This window comes from Lynx canadensis, chromosome F1, assembly GCF_007474595.2.
Source record: "Lynx canadensis isolate LIC74 chromosome F1, mLynCan4.pri.v2, whole genome shotgun sequence".
NCBI classification, from domain to species: Eukaryota; Metazoa; Chordata; class Mammalia; order Carnivora; family Felidae; genus Lynx; species Lynx canadensis.
The window spans coordinates 22332984-22349237 of record NC_044319.2 but is presented as its reverse complement, the minus strand read 5'-3'; the positions used below and the strand labels follow the sequence as shown (position 1 = coordinate 22349237).

At 37.8% G+C, this 16254-nt stretch overlaps 1 protein-coding gene across 1 annotated transcript in view; it reads left to right on the top strand.

Moving 5' to 3' along the window:
- The window catches only part of HMCN1 (hemicentin 1), a 463190-nt gene that overhangs the window by 210050 nt on the left and 236886 nt on the right, over window positions 1-16254 (top strand). The window contains exons 12-15 of the mRNA XM_030302673.1: window positions 4762-4903; window positions 6009-6136; window positions 8358-8471; window positions 13885-14043. Coding sequence (XP_030158533.1) covers window positions 4762-4903; window positions 6009-6136; window positions 8358-8471; window positions 13885-14043 — 543 coding nt within the window. The remainder of the gene's footprint in view (window positions 1-4761; window positions 4904-6008; window positions 6137-8357; window positions 8472-13884; window positions 14044-16254) is intronic.

Sequence of the window (16254 nt, the reverse complement as noted above, 5' to 3'; positions counted from 1 at the left end):
TGAGAGTGTGAGGTTGACATTGGAGATTTGCAAGAGTTAGGCAAGATTTTATCTTCCACAGCCTTTGCAGGCAGAACAATAGCTATTTTCAATTCGTTTTGCTAGCCTTGCCATTTAGAGTGTGCTAAGACACCTAAGTCTTTTTTTTTTTTTTAATTTTTTTTTTCAACGTTTATTTATTTTTGGGACAGAGAGAGACAGAGCATGAACGGGGGAGGGGCAGAGAGAGAGGGAGACACAGAATCGGAAACAGGCTCCAGGCTCTGAGCCATCAGCCCAGAGCCCGACGCGGGGCTCGAACTCCCGGACCGCGAGATCGTGACCTGGCTGAAGTCAGACGCTTAACCGACTGCGCCACCCAGGCGCCCCTAGACACCTAAGTCTTAAAACAGTATTTATTTTTTTATTTTTAGTATCATAATCTATGTGTATCTCTTTAAATCATTGGTGAGAAATTGTAAAAAACTCACCTATTTTGCTTTTTTTATGACTAAAATATAAAGAATGGATTAATGCCTTAATACTAATAGAGCGCCATGTTTCCATTGTTTTGGCTAATGAAAAGCAAGTTGTTATTTATGGTGATGATGTTGGTGGTTGATGGTGGTGGTGGTGATGATGATGGTGATAATGGTGATGATAATGATGATTATTGTGGTGGTGAAGTAGGATTGAAAACCAACTAAGAATGGATTACTTCCCCCCAAAGCCTAAAATTTGACTCTAGACTTTGATAGAGTTGAACTAAGGCTTTTAAGCTTGTTCTGCTCCATTAAAACCACTTTATTAAAACAAGAGGAGCTGTTTTTCTAGAAAATTAAAAATTCTAACAGTTGAAATAATTATAGTGAGGTCTATTACAGCCTTATTTAACCTAATCAAGTGAAGGCTGAATCATTCTGACCATCTTTATCCAACTGTTATTTGGCAGGAATCTAATTTTGCTTCCATGTTTGTTCATTTCCTTTCTGATTTTCTTATTGTCAGCAGAAATATTCTTTCCAGGACAATGGCAAATTTCTCACCTTCTGTGAGATGATGTCATCCCATCTGTATGTATGCACACAGACTGATTTCATGACCCTGAGCAGCACCCTATGTCCAGGCTTTATTTGAGAAATGACCTCTTAGCCCTCTGCATCCTGGTTTGAGTAACTGACATTTATTTTCACTTTGATACCTGAATTCTTGCTGGGAGAGATGCCAGGCCAATTCTGTTAGACTTTATCGGGAGGCACCATGTTTAGACATAAATCCCAAGAGCTGCTGAATCTTTGCAGCAATCCTAGGTCAACATGAGCTAAGCATAAGAAACATTTTATTTTCAGAAAGTGGGACTGAATAAATGTGGGTATTCAATAAATTCCAAAGAGAAAGAAGTGTTCCTTTTCCCCCTCATCCCCTAAAGATTATCTGAAACACTCCCACAGCATGTGTAGTCCTCTGGCATTTCAGAATTGATGGATTCCAGATGGAATCACAACTTGAACTTACTGGCCATGGGCAGTCTGCCCTTGACCTCCTGTATTTCTGTAGCCATATGTTCACCAAGAAGAATCCATGGAATAATAAGACTATCAACCAATTCCACAGGCAGGAAAAACCCTTTAAACATTAACTTCAAAGACAATCATAATTTGAAGAACACAATGTAAACAGGAAAAAAAGGAGGGTGATTGTAAGCTGCTTGCAATTAGGCACTAATTAGTTTTATCCAGTTGTGTAGCCTACTGGTCTAGTGTTACCACTTGTATCTCCTTCAAATGTATCAGGATTTCTCAGACTAATTTTTCTTAGTGAAATTAAGCCACAATTTGCAGGCTAACTTATAGTAAAGATATATCATAAATATATAAAGATCTAACTAATTGAATTTCTCTATCTCATTTATATTAAAAATGCAGTTAACTGGAAAGTTGGCACCATGTCTGTTTGGCTCATCATTGTCTCCCTACAGGTTAGCACAGAGCCTGGAACATAATAATTGTGCAAAAACCACATGTTATTAAATTTATTTATTTTTGTTAATACCTATAACTTCTATTTCAAACACTGTGGAAGTGAATTTATTTTCATTTATCTTACTGAGTGGGAAATATTTACACTAAGAAAATTATTATTTCTTTGATGGTACTTTCTTTGAAGATTAATTCGCATTCTGTAGTAATATAGATGTAAAATGTGGAATTGATTAGGCCAGATATATCAACATTCCAGTTACCCCAGGGAATTTTTGTATCCTTTTTGACAATAACTTCCTGATTCATTACTTTACTTTCAAAAGTCTGTTTTCTGCCGTAGAAGTGGAATGTATGCAATGGAAACTTTGAATAATTGCTATTTCCTGTTGTGTCCTGTGAATCCATGGGCATGAGATAAATGATCAATATAGCAGGACCTTGAACAGTGGCAGGCATAAAAATTCTCAGAGCCAAGTTACAATTTAGGAAGGGACTGTATTCCCTCAACAGTTTTAAGTGCCTGTTATTTACAAGTCACTATATAGCATGAAAGGGATATTAAATACTGTAGAAAGCAATGTAATATGGAATAATATGAAAGAGATGGTCTTCACCTCAACAAATTACAATCTAATAAATAAAGAGCAGCAGCCAGGACAAGTGGTGGCTCCAAACCTGTGTTCACTAAATGGAAAGAGGCAAAAGGCCCTATGTAGAGACCTTTCCTGAGAATAGGTTTATACTGAAGTTCCAACTTAGCAGACAGAAGCCAGTGGTCAGCTGGTGGGAGCAAAGTAGGAAGGGGCCACCTGGTAAACACTGGAGTACAGAAACATGACATTGGAACCAAATTCATTTTACTCTCAAAGAGTATTTACTTCCTCTGCTTTAAAATTCCTTTGGTCCCTTCCCTGTACAGATTGGGCTAGACCCCTGATGGGGGTCATATAAAGAGCTCTTTCTGGTTTGGAGTCCAAGGAGGGGGCTCAAGGCCAGCACAGTTGGGTCCACAGGGCACTCCTGCAGGTGAGCGGTCCCAGTGATGCCCTGGTCATGGAGCTCTTGCCATGGCTGACCACCATTCTCCTGCTGCTGCTGCTGCTCATACAGCTGAGCCACATGGCCAAGTTCTAAACCAAGATCCCCTTGTACTGTGTGCTCTGCCTCGCGGTCTCCAGTATGGCCAGGGTCATCTGCTTATTACACCATAGCAGTCAGATGGTGGAGAACATGAATATCATCAGTTGCTTTATCCAGCTCTTCAAGTACATATAGAACCCTTCACTTTGAGACAGAGGGCCACTAGAAGGTGGAAGTGGGCCAACTCTGAGTCATCATTTTTTAACCACCAGAGTGTCCTGAACATGATAGGCCTCTTGGAGGCTCTCCACAAGTGTTGCATGTAGATCACCAAGCAGGCATTCTCTTCATGGGGCCCATAGGCCTGATCATGTGTTTTGGGGACATCTTCATCAACTGGCAGTGCTCCAGGACAAACCCTGACTCTGATGTCTGACATAGGCCAGCCCATGGTCATAGAGTACCTCAGAATGTGGATCCACCCTGAGGACATGCAGAAGGACAATCTTTCAAGAAAGATGCCTTTTACCTGGCAATTCAGGTCTAGGTGCCCATCATTTCTGTGGTATACTCCACCTTCTCCTCCTTCTGTGACCCCAAAAGGAAGCTCTTAATTTTTTTTTTACATTTATTTATTTTTGAGAGACGGAAAGACAGAGCACAAGTTGGGGAGGGGCAGAGAGAGAAGGAGACACAGAATCCGAAGCAGGCTCCAGGCTCTGAGCTGATAGCATAGAGCCTGACACGGGGCTCAAACTCACAAACCGTGAGATCATGACCTGAGCTGAAGTCAGACGCTTAACCGATTGAGCCACCCAGGCACCCTAAAAGGAAGCTCTTTATCTCAGGGACATTCAAGGTGGAGATATTAGATGCCATCCCCACCAGTGACCTCACCATGACTGATGTCCCCAGGCAATGAGGACTACTTTCTTTTACCTAAGACACCTCAAGAGAATGGACCACATCTGCCCCTAGGCCACGAGGACCACCTTCTTCCACATGTTCAAGACACTCCAGGAGAATGGAGTTACTGCAAGGCCAGCCCAGTAAGCAAGGCCATGGAGCAGAGTAGGACTGGGGGGCAGGACCTGCCGAGAGAGTGGACAGAGGGACCCTTCCCAATTCCTCTGGCCTGCTCCAGCTGCCAAATATCACTGTATCTTGCTCCTGCAGCTCCCATGGCTTTCATTCAGGCCCTTCCTGTCACTGGTCTCCAATCCAGGTCCCTAAAGTCCCCCAGAGGAGAGTTAGCAGGACCTTTCCCAAGTTCTGAGGGCAAGGCCTCATCTACTCTCATGCTGTGGGATCTGGAAGTAGCAGTAGGCCTGACACGGTTGGGCTGAGGTGCAAGGTCTCAGGACAAATGGCCAGAAGTAAGGCCCTCTGCCCTGGAACTGCAGAGTAGTGGCAGGCTCCAGGGTCCCAGCCACAGCATCAGGCTTTCAGGGAGAAGAGGGGCTCTGCAGGGACCAGGAACCCCAGTCTCATGCAACCTGGGCCACAGAGAGCCAGGGTGCAGAGTCTGCAACTCCTGTCAACTTTGGGGAAGATCTCCCAAATCCCTGCTGCAACTTGGTTGTTACTTGTATAAACGAATTCTTGAAAGTGCAAATAAAAATAAAGGTGTGGTAAGAAGCCTACAAATCTGCTAAGATAGGAAGCTCTTAACATCAGGATAAGTTGCCATTTCGCCATATATGTTTCTTTCTATTTGCAGAACCACCCAAAGTCACTGTGATGCCCAAGAATCAATCATTCACAGGAGGATCTGAGGTCTCCATCATGTGTTCTGCAACAGGTTTTCCCAAACCAAAGATCACCTGGACCATTAATGATATGTTTATCATGGGTTCACACAGGTACTGGGTTTGTATCACATTCTTTGTTTTTACTGAGTGAAATATTAATTAGAATGAATCAAAAGCCGGACAAAACTAATGTGACTAAGTCCCTATGGTTGAGGGAGCTTTGACCAAAATCCACAGCATTCGATTTTCTAAATAGGCCAGGAAATGTCCATAAAATAATAAATGATGACTTGACAGAGTTGGATGTTCTGCAGTCTTGAATTTAATGGCCAGGACTAAGAGCTTCACAATACTTTGCATTGGAAACATGACACCATAACCCTTGGCTTACCTTGAATAATTGAAATGGGGAAAATAAATGTTCTAGGGGGCAATATGTAGTTTCCACTGATCTATTAAAGATAGTGATCATGGGATTTAATAGGAGAGAAGGAGATGTCACGGATGGAACAGTAGCTCTAATTAAAATGTGTGCAGACATTCTTTGTAATTCCTAGTCACTTTTGCCATACTGCATTGAGATATATTTTATCTGCTGGATGCCTTTTAAAGACATTGAATCTTCTCACGCTCAGAATGCAATGACCATGGGGAACAGAAACAAGGAAGCTTCCAGCTATTGAGCTTCCATTACTCTGGCTTTTGTCTGAGGAGGAGGGCTTAAGTATGAGCCAGATTCTATTTCTAGACTCATCACTGACTTGCTGTGTGACAGGAGGCATTGTATCTCTCAGGTTTTCATTGTGAGGAATCATTTAGCATAGCAGTTTACAGAGTGTGATTGCCTGTTTGCAAATTCCACTTCTTCCATTTACTAACTGCCTTTGGGTGAGTTATATATTCCCTTTACTCATCTGTAAAACAGAGATAATAATCGTATCTAACTCACTGGGTAATTGTGAAGATTTAAAACATTAATAAACGTAAAACTTCTGGAGCACTTTCTGGCACATAGCAAGTACTGAATACTGGCATCTGTTATGATTATTGTTATTATTATTACTACTACATCTACTATATTTCTTATAAAATGATGACATTAATAGTTTTTGCAAACAGCATCAAAAATATAAGTCTAAAATATTTGTAAGGAGGTACTATAGTTTCTTCATACTGTTACTAGGGTATTTTCAATTTTATTTTCTTTTGTCCATAGGTATAGGATGACCTCAGAAGGTACCTTATTTATCAAAAATGCAGTTCCCAAAGATGCAGGGATTTATGGTTGCCTGGCAAGTAATGCAGCTGGAACAGACAAACAGACTTCTACCCTTAGATATATTGGCAAGTATAATCAGTTTAAAAAGCAATTAAAATAGGATGCATATCATATCAAGCAATGTAAAAGTACTTTTCTGAAAATTAATATTAGGAATCAGTTATAACCAGTCTTATAATTGATTGTTTATTTCACGCATTAATTAAAGCAAATATTGTAACATTAAGTTAAAAGTTCCGCGAGTGGATAGCTTCATTATTCAGTAGAAATCTAGGAGGCTTACGTCTTGTGGTAGAGTCCCAGATTGTCTACAAAGTCTGTCTTTCCATGGCTTTTCTGTTCTTTGCAATATTTTGCTTACATATTAATAAATTCTATATCCTTTCTAGTTTACCTCAACTTCCATTTTATATTTTTAACTTATATTTAAAGCTTTATAGTATTTCTATAGTAATGACATATTTATAACATTTCTGTCATTTATCCTGTCTAGCTGTTATTTCACTTTGCATCTTCAGTTTTTCCCCTCCAAACTCAAGCATTTATTGAGGATGCATTTTGTGATAATTATAATAAATATTCCATAATAAAATGTATAATAACATATAATATATAATCTAATATATTTTAATATAATCATATCCTCTAATAATATATAACAGAATAGAGTATTTCTTTTAATTTGGTCTTTCTTAAACAAATAAAGGACAAGGACATGACATGTTCAGTGTTAGTTTGTAATTTTGAATAATTAATGGCTAGCAGTCTACCCTGCCATTTATGGTAAGGTAGTGAAACTGGCAGTGGAGAGTAAGAAAGCTACAATAAAAATTAAGAATTGTAATTTGGTGTGTATAGATGAGGGAGGTAGCAAAAGTGTTGTAAATATCAAAGCTGAAAGCATAGAAAGAAGTGGTCTTCATTGATAGAAATGAGGAAGGCACATGGTAAGTTTGGAAGATTAGAGAAGAAATAGACAGTGGGACTGTAGAAAGCGGGTTGAAATAGATTCTGAATCATAGACACAAATTTCATTTCATTCACAAAGAAGCTAAAATAGTTGACCCACTTATTCACCTTATTAATTGCCCAGAGTATCTAAAATTGTGGAATGTGAAATAAAAGATGTATGTTATGAAGTCCTAACTTTTTGAGAGCCTGCATAATGGGAGTGGCTATACATAGAGATATAGAGGAAAGCAGACAGACTAGTACTATAGCAGAGGACTGGTGGAGAGGAAGATTAATTCTGACTGGGAATTTGTAAAGATTTCTCAAAGGAGGCAGGACTTAAGCTCAGTCTGGAGGAACAAGTGGGATTAGAAGAGTTGTGGCGAAGGGCATTTCAGGCAGAGGAAACAGCTTTGCAAAAACAGGAAGATAGGAGAGGGTAGGGGGTGCTTTGGGCTACCATTTTGCTCTGTACCTTGTGATGAGTAAGAAAGTGTTATGGAAGGTAAGTTACAAGAGAAAGCTCTGTACCAGTGTATGATTTTTGAAAGCCAAACTAGAGAATTGTGGAATGAATTCACTGAAAGCTTTCTTTCTAGGAGAGGGATAACATGATCTTTGAGAAGTTAATTCAATTTCTTTTAAACTACTTCGGTTGAAATTAGAAAGTCCTAACATGCCCAGCTAAGAGAAAAATGTATGAGTGAACTCTAAAGAATTAGGCAAAGAAACTTAGAGAATGTATGTATTTAGCATCAAAGGCAAAAAGAGAATGGAGGCTCTACTTTTTATAGATGGAACTTTTAGCCTTAGACTACAACCCTCTCTCTGTAGTGAAACATGAATATCCTTAAAATCACATAGAAAATATTACAACAAATTCATCTACAATTATATTATCCTCATAATTTAGCCAAGTCAGCCTTATCATAGCTCTTTTGATATTTTTATTACTATTACTCTTCTCTCTGTTCCTTCAGTATTACTTACTATTTCTATAAGATGTGTTCAGATTTCTAAGATTTGTCTTTCCTTATATATCTCTTTTTTTTCATAAAGACCTTTCAGTTAATTTCCTAATTTTTTGTACTCTTTTATCAGAATTATTTTTGCCTAATATATATTTTTGGCCTTATTAAATAATCTTTTCATCACACACATCTATCTATGAACACTTGCATTATAAGAGTTTCATTCTGTTTATAAACATTGAAATAACCACAAGCTCATAAATACTGGTAGATTTTGCTAAATTGGTTCATTTAGTGTAATCATGAACAAGGTCCACGTGGCACTGGGCCAGATGTTGACGATTTGCATGTTTGTTTTTTTCAGAAGCCCCGAAGTTGATCGTAGTTCAGAGCGAGCTCTTGGTTGCTCTTGGGGATACAACAGTTATGGAATGTAAAACTTCTGGTATTCCTCCACCTCGAGTTAAGTGGTTCAAAGGTACATTTCTTAAATATGTTCATGTCTGGTTCACTTGGTTTTGTTTTCTCTTTTAAAAAAATGATTTGTTAAAATTTTGTTTTGGTGTGTGACTTAGCAGCCCCATAAAATGTGTTTATGATCTCACTAGAGACAATAGTTCAAAATTCTGAACTCTAAATTTCAAGATTTGACATCTGGTGTGGATTATAGGACCGTGAAAATCAAAGCAGGAAAAGTTCGCCTTTGCTAATCCAGCTGAACATTCTCTTTGTTAGTTTAGGATTGTTTCCTGTAGAAAATTGTCCAAGAATACTCTGTTAACGTTTAAAATGGCTTTCCTGATTTCAATTCACTTAGAGATAATAGCTGTCACTATTAGAAAGTTTTCTAGATTCCCAAGGACACGGTCTATAAAGTGCTCAAAAAAAGACATAACATTAAAGCTTACAGGTAGTTGAAAGACAGTGTGATGGGCATCATCATGCATAGTAGATGTTTATATCAAGCATGGAAATTTTCTCCCTACATTCGTAACATAAAGATTACACCTTTGTGATTCTATAATAAAATAACAGTAATGTGTCTTAGTAAGAATACTCTTGGGTCCTGGTCCAGGCTCAGATGCTGACAGTAGATATCTGTGTAAAACGTCCTGCTTCTGTTTCTGTCTCAATTCTTCCAATATATGAGAAAGAAAAATTCCCGCAAGCACTCTAACAGGGAGGTTGCTAGGATTATTGAGATGCTGTTTGCAAAATACTTTTTAATCTTCAGATGAAAAATGCTAAACAGTACAAAGAACTATTGTTGTGATTCTGTTTGTTAAATCACAGACATTCCCATAGCAACGGGTTGATGTCATAATCACAAAATTATGAATTCACCTCGGGTTCAAACTCTTGGGGAACATGAGGTGAAAAAGAAAGGCTTTATGTAGAAAACAAACACATTTAAATAATACAAATCAAAAACAAAAACTAGGAGGTAATGCTATTTTCATGGTTTTCTATGTTAAATGATTTTTTGTCTTCATGTTTTCTCTGATAAGAAAGTGTTTCTGAATTTGCTTCTAAATTAGGTTTATTTCAGTTACCATAAGCTATAATTTTAGTTACTTAAAAATCTTAAGTCTTTGGATTACAAATGAAATAGATAATCAGTGTCAAAGTCACATCATAATTAAATAAATCCAGAAAAAAATGTGTTATAGAAGCAGTAGTTCTCTTTTTTAAAAGTCAATGTGACCTGCCGACTTCTCTGCCTGTAGATAGCAGAGTCACACAGAAAGTCTTTTATTTTCCCAAATTGAGGCTACTTTTCTGAGTAAACTTAGTCTTCATGTTAACCTGGGTCCCATAAATGGCTTGGAAGGTAAGGAGGAGTTAGGGAGCCATGCAGTGACCACATGGAAGATTCTAGAATTGGTTGCCTTTTAATTTTCTAAACCAAAGATGTTGGAGTTCAATGGGCCCAGTTAAATATATTCCATTTCTCTCAGTTATGAAACAACAGAGATAGAATGTGGACATTAAACACTGACAGACCAAATTAGAAGACATCCTCCAGTGTTCATCAACAGTATGCACAGTAGGCATAAACCCCAGAAATAGGCCAACCTACTGTCCTATATGTACCAGGCAAGCATTTATTGCATATGCAGAGTCTGGATCATCAAGAACAAAATTAGAGGATAAACTCTGATGCAGACTGGTTCCAGAAAGAAAGGGGGAAGAGGCAGCTGGGCTCTCCTTTTCCACCTCTGCTAGGGATGAGACAATGGGAGGTTAGGGAAATCCTACCTTATGGAAACCAAGGGGTGAAGAAGAGTCCTTACCTTAACCAGAAGAATAACTTTTTCTTCATACCCCTTTTTCTAGCAATTCTGATTGAATATAGGTAGTGATTAATTGATTGTAAGAACACATGGAATCTGTCCTCTTAACAAATTTTGAAGTGTGCGATACAGCATGGTTAACTATGGGCACTTTGTTGCACAGTAGATCTCTAGAACTTACTCCTCTTGGATAATTGAAACTTCATACCTGTTGAAGAATATCTCATTTCCTTTGTCCCCAAACCCCTGGCACCTACCATTCATTAATAAATTAATAAATTATATTCTATTCAGGCCATCAGAGAAAAGAAATTGCATAAGTACAAATACCCATAAAAATTTTGGATTTTTCATTTTAGAAATAAGCAACATATAGTGGGTTCAAAAAAGAATAGAGACACTATCAAAATGTTTTATAGAGGATATTTCTGGTGAAACATTAAAGAAAGTAGGTTTTTCAATTTAGATTGGTGGTTCTTAAGAGTAGTTGGGGGTTCCCTGTCATTTTTTTCAGGGAATCCTCGAGACTAAAATTACTTTCCTAATTATACTAACATATTGTTTTTCTTTTTCATACTCATTGTCTCACAAGTGTATAGTGGAGTTTTTGGAGGGTACATGAAGTGTGATATCCAACAGAATGAATGCAGAAGCAAATATGAGCACTCAGCTGTCTTCTATTAAGCTAGACATTCTAGAAATTTGCAAAATGTGAAACACCACTCTTCTCACTAAATTTATCTTATTTTTTGAAAAATAATTAATTTCTCATAAAATATGTTCACTATGTTAAAATGTCATGAGTTTATTATAGAATAAATACATACATTTAAATTTTTTCAATTTCTAAAGTACTAAATACAAATAAATATAATCTATACAAAAAAAACCTCATTAAAGTCCCCAATAATTTATAAGAGTGTAAAAGGGGTTTGAAGGAAACATTTTTGAGAACCACTAATTCCCATCAACTATTTGAAAGGATCTTATGCCAGGGATAATGATTTCTCTGTTGTTAGCCTTTACATCCACAGAAACCAGAATTGAATTTAAATTACAGCATAAAGAGAACCCTCTGCAGTGGTAATGATTGTTAAATCCTAGCATGGGTTGTCAGGAAAGTTTGTATATTTCCCTCTGTAAAAATTCTAATCTTACCTAATATTAAAACTAAATAATCCCTATTCCATTACCATCTCAAAGTTCCGTATTTCTCAATGGCTTCCCAATAATTTGATGACTAATTTAGTAGATGACTTGACTAAACTGGTGTTTCCCAATTTACATTTTCATTATTGCTATTCTTTTAGCTTTTTTTTTGAAAAAAAAAAAAAACCTACTAGCTAAAAGGTCTTGATTTTATCCTTTGACATAAACAAAAGAAATAAGGGAGAAGTAAATTCCAAAATTCTAAATGCATTTTAGTCCAAACATTCTAATACTTGATGAACAGCTAGGTCATATTGCATTCTCCCTTAGTGGGAGGAAAGTTTATGTCAACATCATCTGCTTTTATTTATGAAAATTTCCCAGAGGCACATAGACACAGCTTTGGTTGCTTCTCTCATTCTCGTGTGGTGTGTAGTAGCAAGCTTAAAAGGATGATTTGGGTTTTAAATATTGGAATGCTGAAAAATACTTTATTTTTGGCACTGATGGTCGCTATTGCAATTTTTTTGTTTTCAAATTTATGGCTCCTTTGACCCCTTCTGTTCTCAAAATTATAAAAACAAAAACAAATATAATTGTCTGCTTGTCGCCCTGAGTCTGTTGATTGGTGATTTTTATAGTATTCTAGAGGATTACTTGTTCTGGGTTTCTCTCTCTCTCTCTCTCTCTTTTTTTTTTTTTTTTTTTTGTTAGAAGCTAAGTGAGATACTATGGTGGTCTTCAAAGCACATGGCTAGGGTAGTACATGACCTTTTGGAGAGCAGTTTTTTAGACTTGACATCTGGGCATGCTGTGCACCCCTAAGAGCAATGGCCTTCCAACCTCCAGGAAGATTTTAGGATCCCCACAGGAAGTTTGCTATTACTCTTTACAAAAAGGATGTGGACACTAAGATAGTATTAAAGATCCAGTAGTAGGTATTTTTTTTTATGAAACTGGCCATCCAGGTAATTACATTCTTGGGAGAGGAGTCACCCTGAAGGAGGAGAAACATAAGGAGAGACTAACCTAACTTACAGATTAGTTAAGGCATTGTTTTCCTTCATAGAGAAATGGTTCTCAGGGGATTGGAGGGGCTGAAGGGACACATAACATCAGAGACACACAGATAACTCAGACATAACTAATTTTTCTGCTGTCATTCTAGCCTCACACTGAGGTCAAACTCAATGCATGGTTTCATTTTCCACACATTTATTCCCTACCTGCCTCTTCGAGAAACCTGTAACTCCAACTTCAAGAACTTGATGAATAATATAGATTTAGTAGCGGTACTATGGGAAATTTCTATAAAACACTTCTTTCTGGCCATTGTTAGAAATTTCTCATCCAGGGGTGCCTGGGTAGCTCTGTAAGTTAAGCGGCCAACTCTTGGTTTCGGTTCAGGTCATGACCTCACGGTTTCGTGAGTTTGAGCCCCTCCTCGGCAGCCTATACCTCTCACAAGACACTAACTGTGACAGCATTCAGCAAACCAAAAACCCGGTCCATTGACCAAACAAAGAACACCTGTAGTCTCCTAAGCACTTTCTTTTCTTTTTTTTTTTTTTAACTAAAAAAAAAAAAAAAAAAAAAAAAGATTTATTTGGACCTGACAATATGTATACCAAAGAAATAATTATAATCAAAATGCATTTAACACTCCTATTTTATTTTATTTTTATTTTTTAATATCAAATTTATTGTCAAATTGGTTTCCATACAACACCCAGTGCTCATCCCAACAGGTGCCCTCCTCAGTACTCATTCACCCACCGTCCCCCCCCCCACCCCATCAACCCTCGGTTTGTTCTCAGTTTTTAAGACCTAAATAAGAATGAACTCTTCAAAGCTGTACTGGGAAGGACGAGGTTGGGGAGTGGGGTGTGGGAAAGGATGGCAGCTGTCACTGTGGCTGTGTTAGGTAAGAAGAAAATGGGAAGATGAAGGTTGAAAAAAAAGTTTCTACCAGCTTTGTGGACCAGCTTAGAATCTCCTAAGCACTTTCTAAATAACTGAAATTCATCCTGCCACAAAGCTGGTAGAAACCTTTTTTCAACCTTCATCTTCCCATTCCCTTCTTACCTAACACAGCCACAGTGACAGCTGCCATCCTTTCCCACCCCACTCCCCAACCTCATCCTCCCCAGTAGAGCTTTGAAGAGTTCTTTCTTATTTAGGTACATTCACAGTAGGAAATAGCTGGGGCCAGATTTTTGGCTCTTGGTTAGCACACAGAATCATACAGACTAATAAATCAGCTTAGTGCCAACAAACCCTTTGTCCTTTCTTTGCGTAAACATTGTTTAAGTGTCTGCGTTGTGCCAGACAACAGTATTGTAAAAACTTGACAGTTGATTTTCTTCAGCAGTCTTGAAATCAAACCAAGAGCAGAGTAAACTATGTAAATACTTTAGGGTTTAATGTTCTCTCTTTGTTTTGACCTAGGGGATCTTGAGCTGAGGCCCTCAACATTCCTCATTATTGACCCTCTCTTGGGACTTTTGAAGATTCAAGAAACTCAAGACCTGGATGCTGGTGATTATATGTGTGTAGCTGTCAATGATGCTGGAAGAGCAGCTGGCAAGATAACTCTGGATGTTGGCTGTAAGCATCCAGCTCTGATAGACACATTTGGTTTTTTCCATGCTAATAACTCTGAAACATTTGGGTGGAAATATTTGTCAGAAAGGACAAATGAGAGTTAGCGTCTCAGATTATTAATATAGTCATGGTGGTAAACATTTACCAAGTGCTTTCTATATACCATGCATTGTGCTAAGAATTTTATATGCATTAGCTCATTTAACTCTCATAGCAATCCTAAGACGAAAATACTATAAATATCTCCATTATATAGATAAGAAAAAGGAGGCGTAACAAAGCTAAGTAACTTGACCAGTATCACAGAACTATGGAGGGGCAGAGCCTGGATATTTGAACCCAGGTAATCTGACATCAAAGACTATAAGCTTCACTGGAATATCATCTATTGCCAGACATTTTCATAACAGGAGTCATCCGTTCCGACACAAAATTGCTAACTATTAACATCTGGAGGCCAGAAATTAGACTTTGGCTCTAGACCATAATTTGGAGATGTTGATGATAGCAAAGGTAGCACATTGTGCTTTTATTTAAAAAAAAAATTTTTACTAGCAATTACTCCTCAAGTACTAACAACAAATAAATGTCAGTCACAATGTGAAGGATACAGCATGTGTATGACCACTGTCATCAGATTACTCAAGAAGTTTGGTTCTTTCTCCTTCTTTGTCTCTGTATGTCATGTTTCTTAAAAAATAATTGATACACAGTGTAGGAACACATGAAATAAAACAGAGCTTGCTTTGTATGAAAAGGAACCTGGCAGCTTAATTCTAACAAATAATTCCAACATTGACATTAGTTAAACTTATAAAATATGACATTTTCTTAAATTGTATTTTCATTTATGTATGATGATTTTCATGCCTCAGCTGTTTTTTTTTTTTTTAAACAAAAGTTGGGAACTATAAAGAAAATGCAGATTTTTTTTTTAGGATACAGTAATACAAACCATTCCAGTTCTATCTTAATTCTCTAAATGAATATCCTGGCCCTCCAAGCTTAATATGTTGTTTCATATAAACTAATTTCTTTCCTCCTGGGATCTTTTATGATCCCCTTGCCCCTGGGCTGTCTGGTGAACACTCTGTACTCTTGGTGATTATGCTCTTGGGGTAGAATCAACAGAGCTGGAAATGGCCATAAAGACCACTGTAGAATCTGTCTAAGGCACAGCAAAATGTGTTTGACCGTGACTAAAAGCTGAGGTTATTGAAAGAAGTGCCTTGGAAATAAGATTGGAATCTCCGGGGGGAGGATATCTGAAGTTAAAACACAAGGAATGCTTTTAGAAATGTAAGGCCCGAATGAAGAGGGTCACTTGGTGCAGAATTCTTGTTTCTAAGAAATATATAAAGTATCGTGTTTCAAATTCCCAACATTTTCTAGTTCTGCCTCTTCCTCTTTCCTGCTCAGGTATTTTATATTGACCCAACATCCTTCTAGAGTTGTCTGGCTTTAAGGAAGAATGAATTAGCCTGAGTAATTGTTCCCAGCAAAAGGGGAATGACACTCTCACCCCTCTCCAAGATTATGGAAAATATAAACAACATACACATTTCCTTGCTTACTTACTGCCTTCTTGATGATGTTTTTAGTTTCTGAACTTTCCAGGTTCTCGCTGTTGGCTAGTGAAAATCCATGTAGCCTTAGGGCTATCTGTGCTGGAGTGACTTGCATTGGATTAGGAAACATCCTAACCAATATTTTGTATTTATCCTCATTCCTTGAACTGAATTTTGTTTTATCTTCACTCATATTCAAGATCTTCACTCTCTATGACCTTTTCTTTTTTTTTTTTAATTTTTCTTAACATTTATTGATTTTTGAGACAGAGACAGAGCATAAACGGGGGAGGGTCAGAGAGAGAGGGAGACACAGAATCTGAAACAGGCTCCATGCTCTGAGCGGTCAGCACAGAGCCCGATGCGGGGCTTGAACTCACGGACTGCGAGATCATGACCTGAGCCGAAGTTGGACGCTTAACCGACTGAGCCACCCAGGTGCCCCACTATGACCTTTTCTAAAACAATGGCTTCTCAACTTTTATTCCAGTAATTGTTCTGTTGGAGCTATTAACATGAACTCAATTGTGTCCTTACTGTAACCATGATCATTAACAGTTGCCAGATAACTTCATTCTAACACCATCGCCATACATGCATCCATTATGCCTTAATAACTATCTCCTTACCCACCATTAGAATTCTG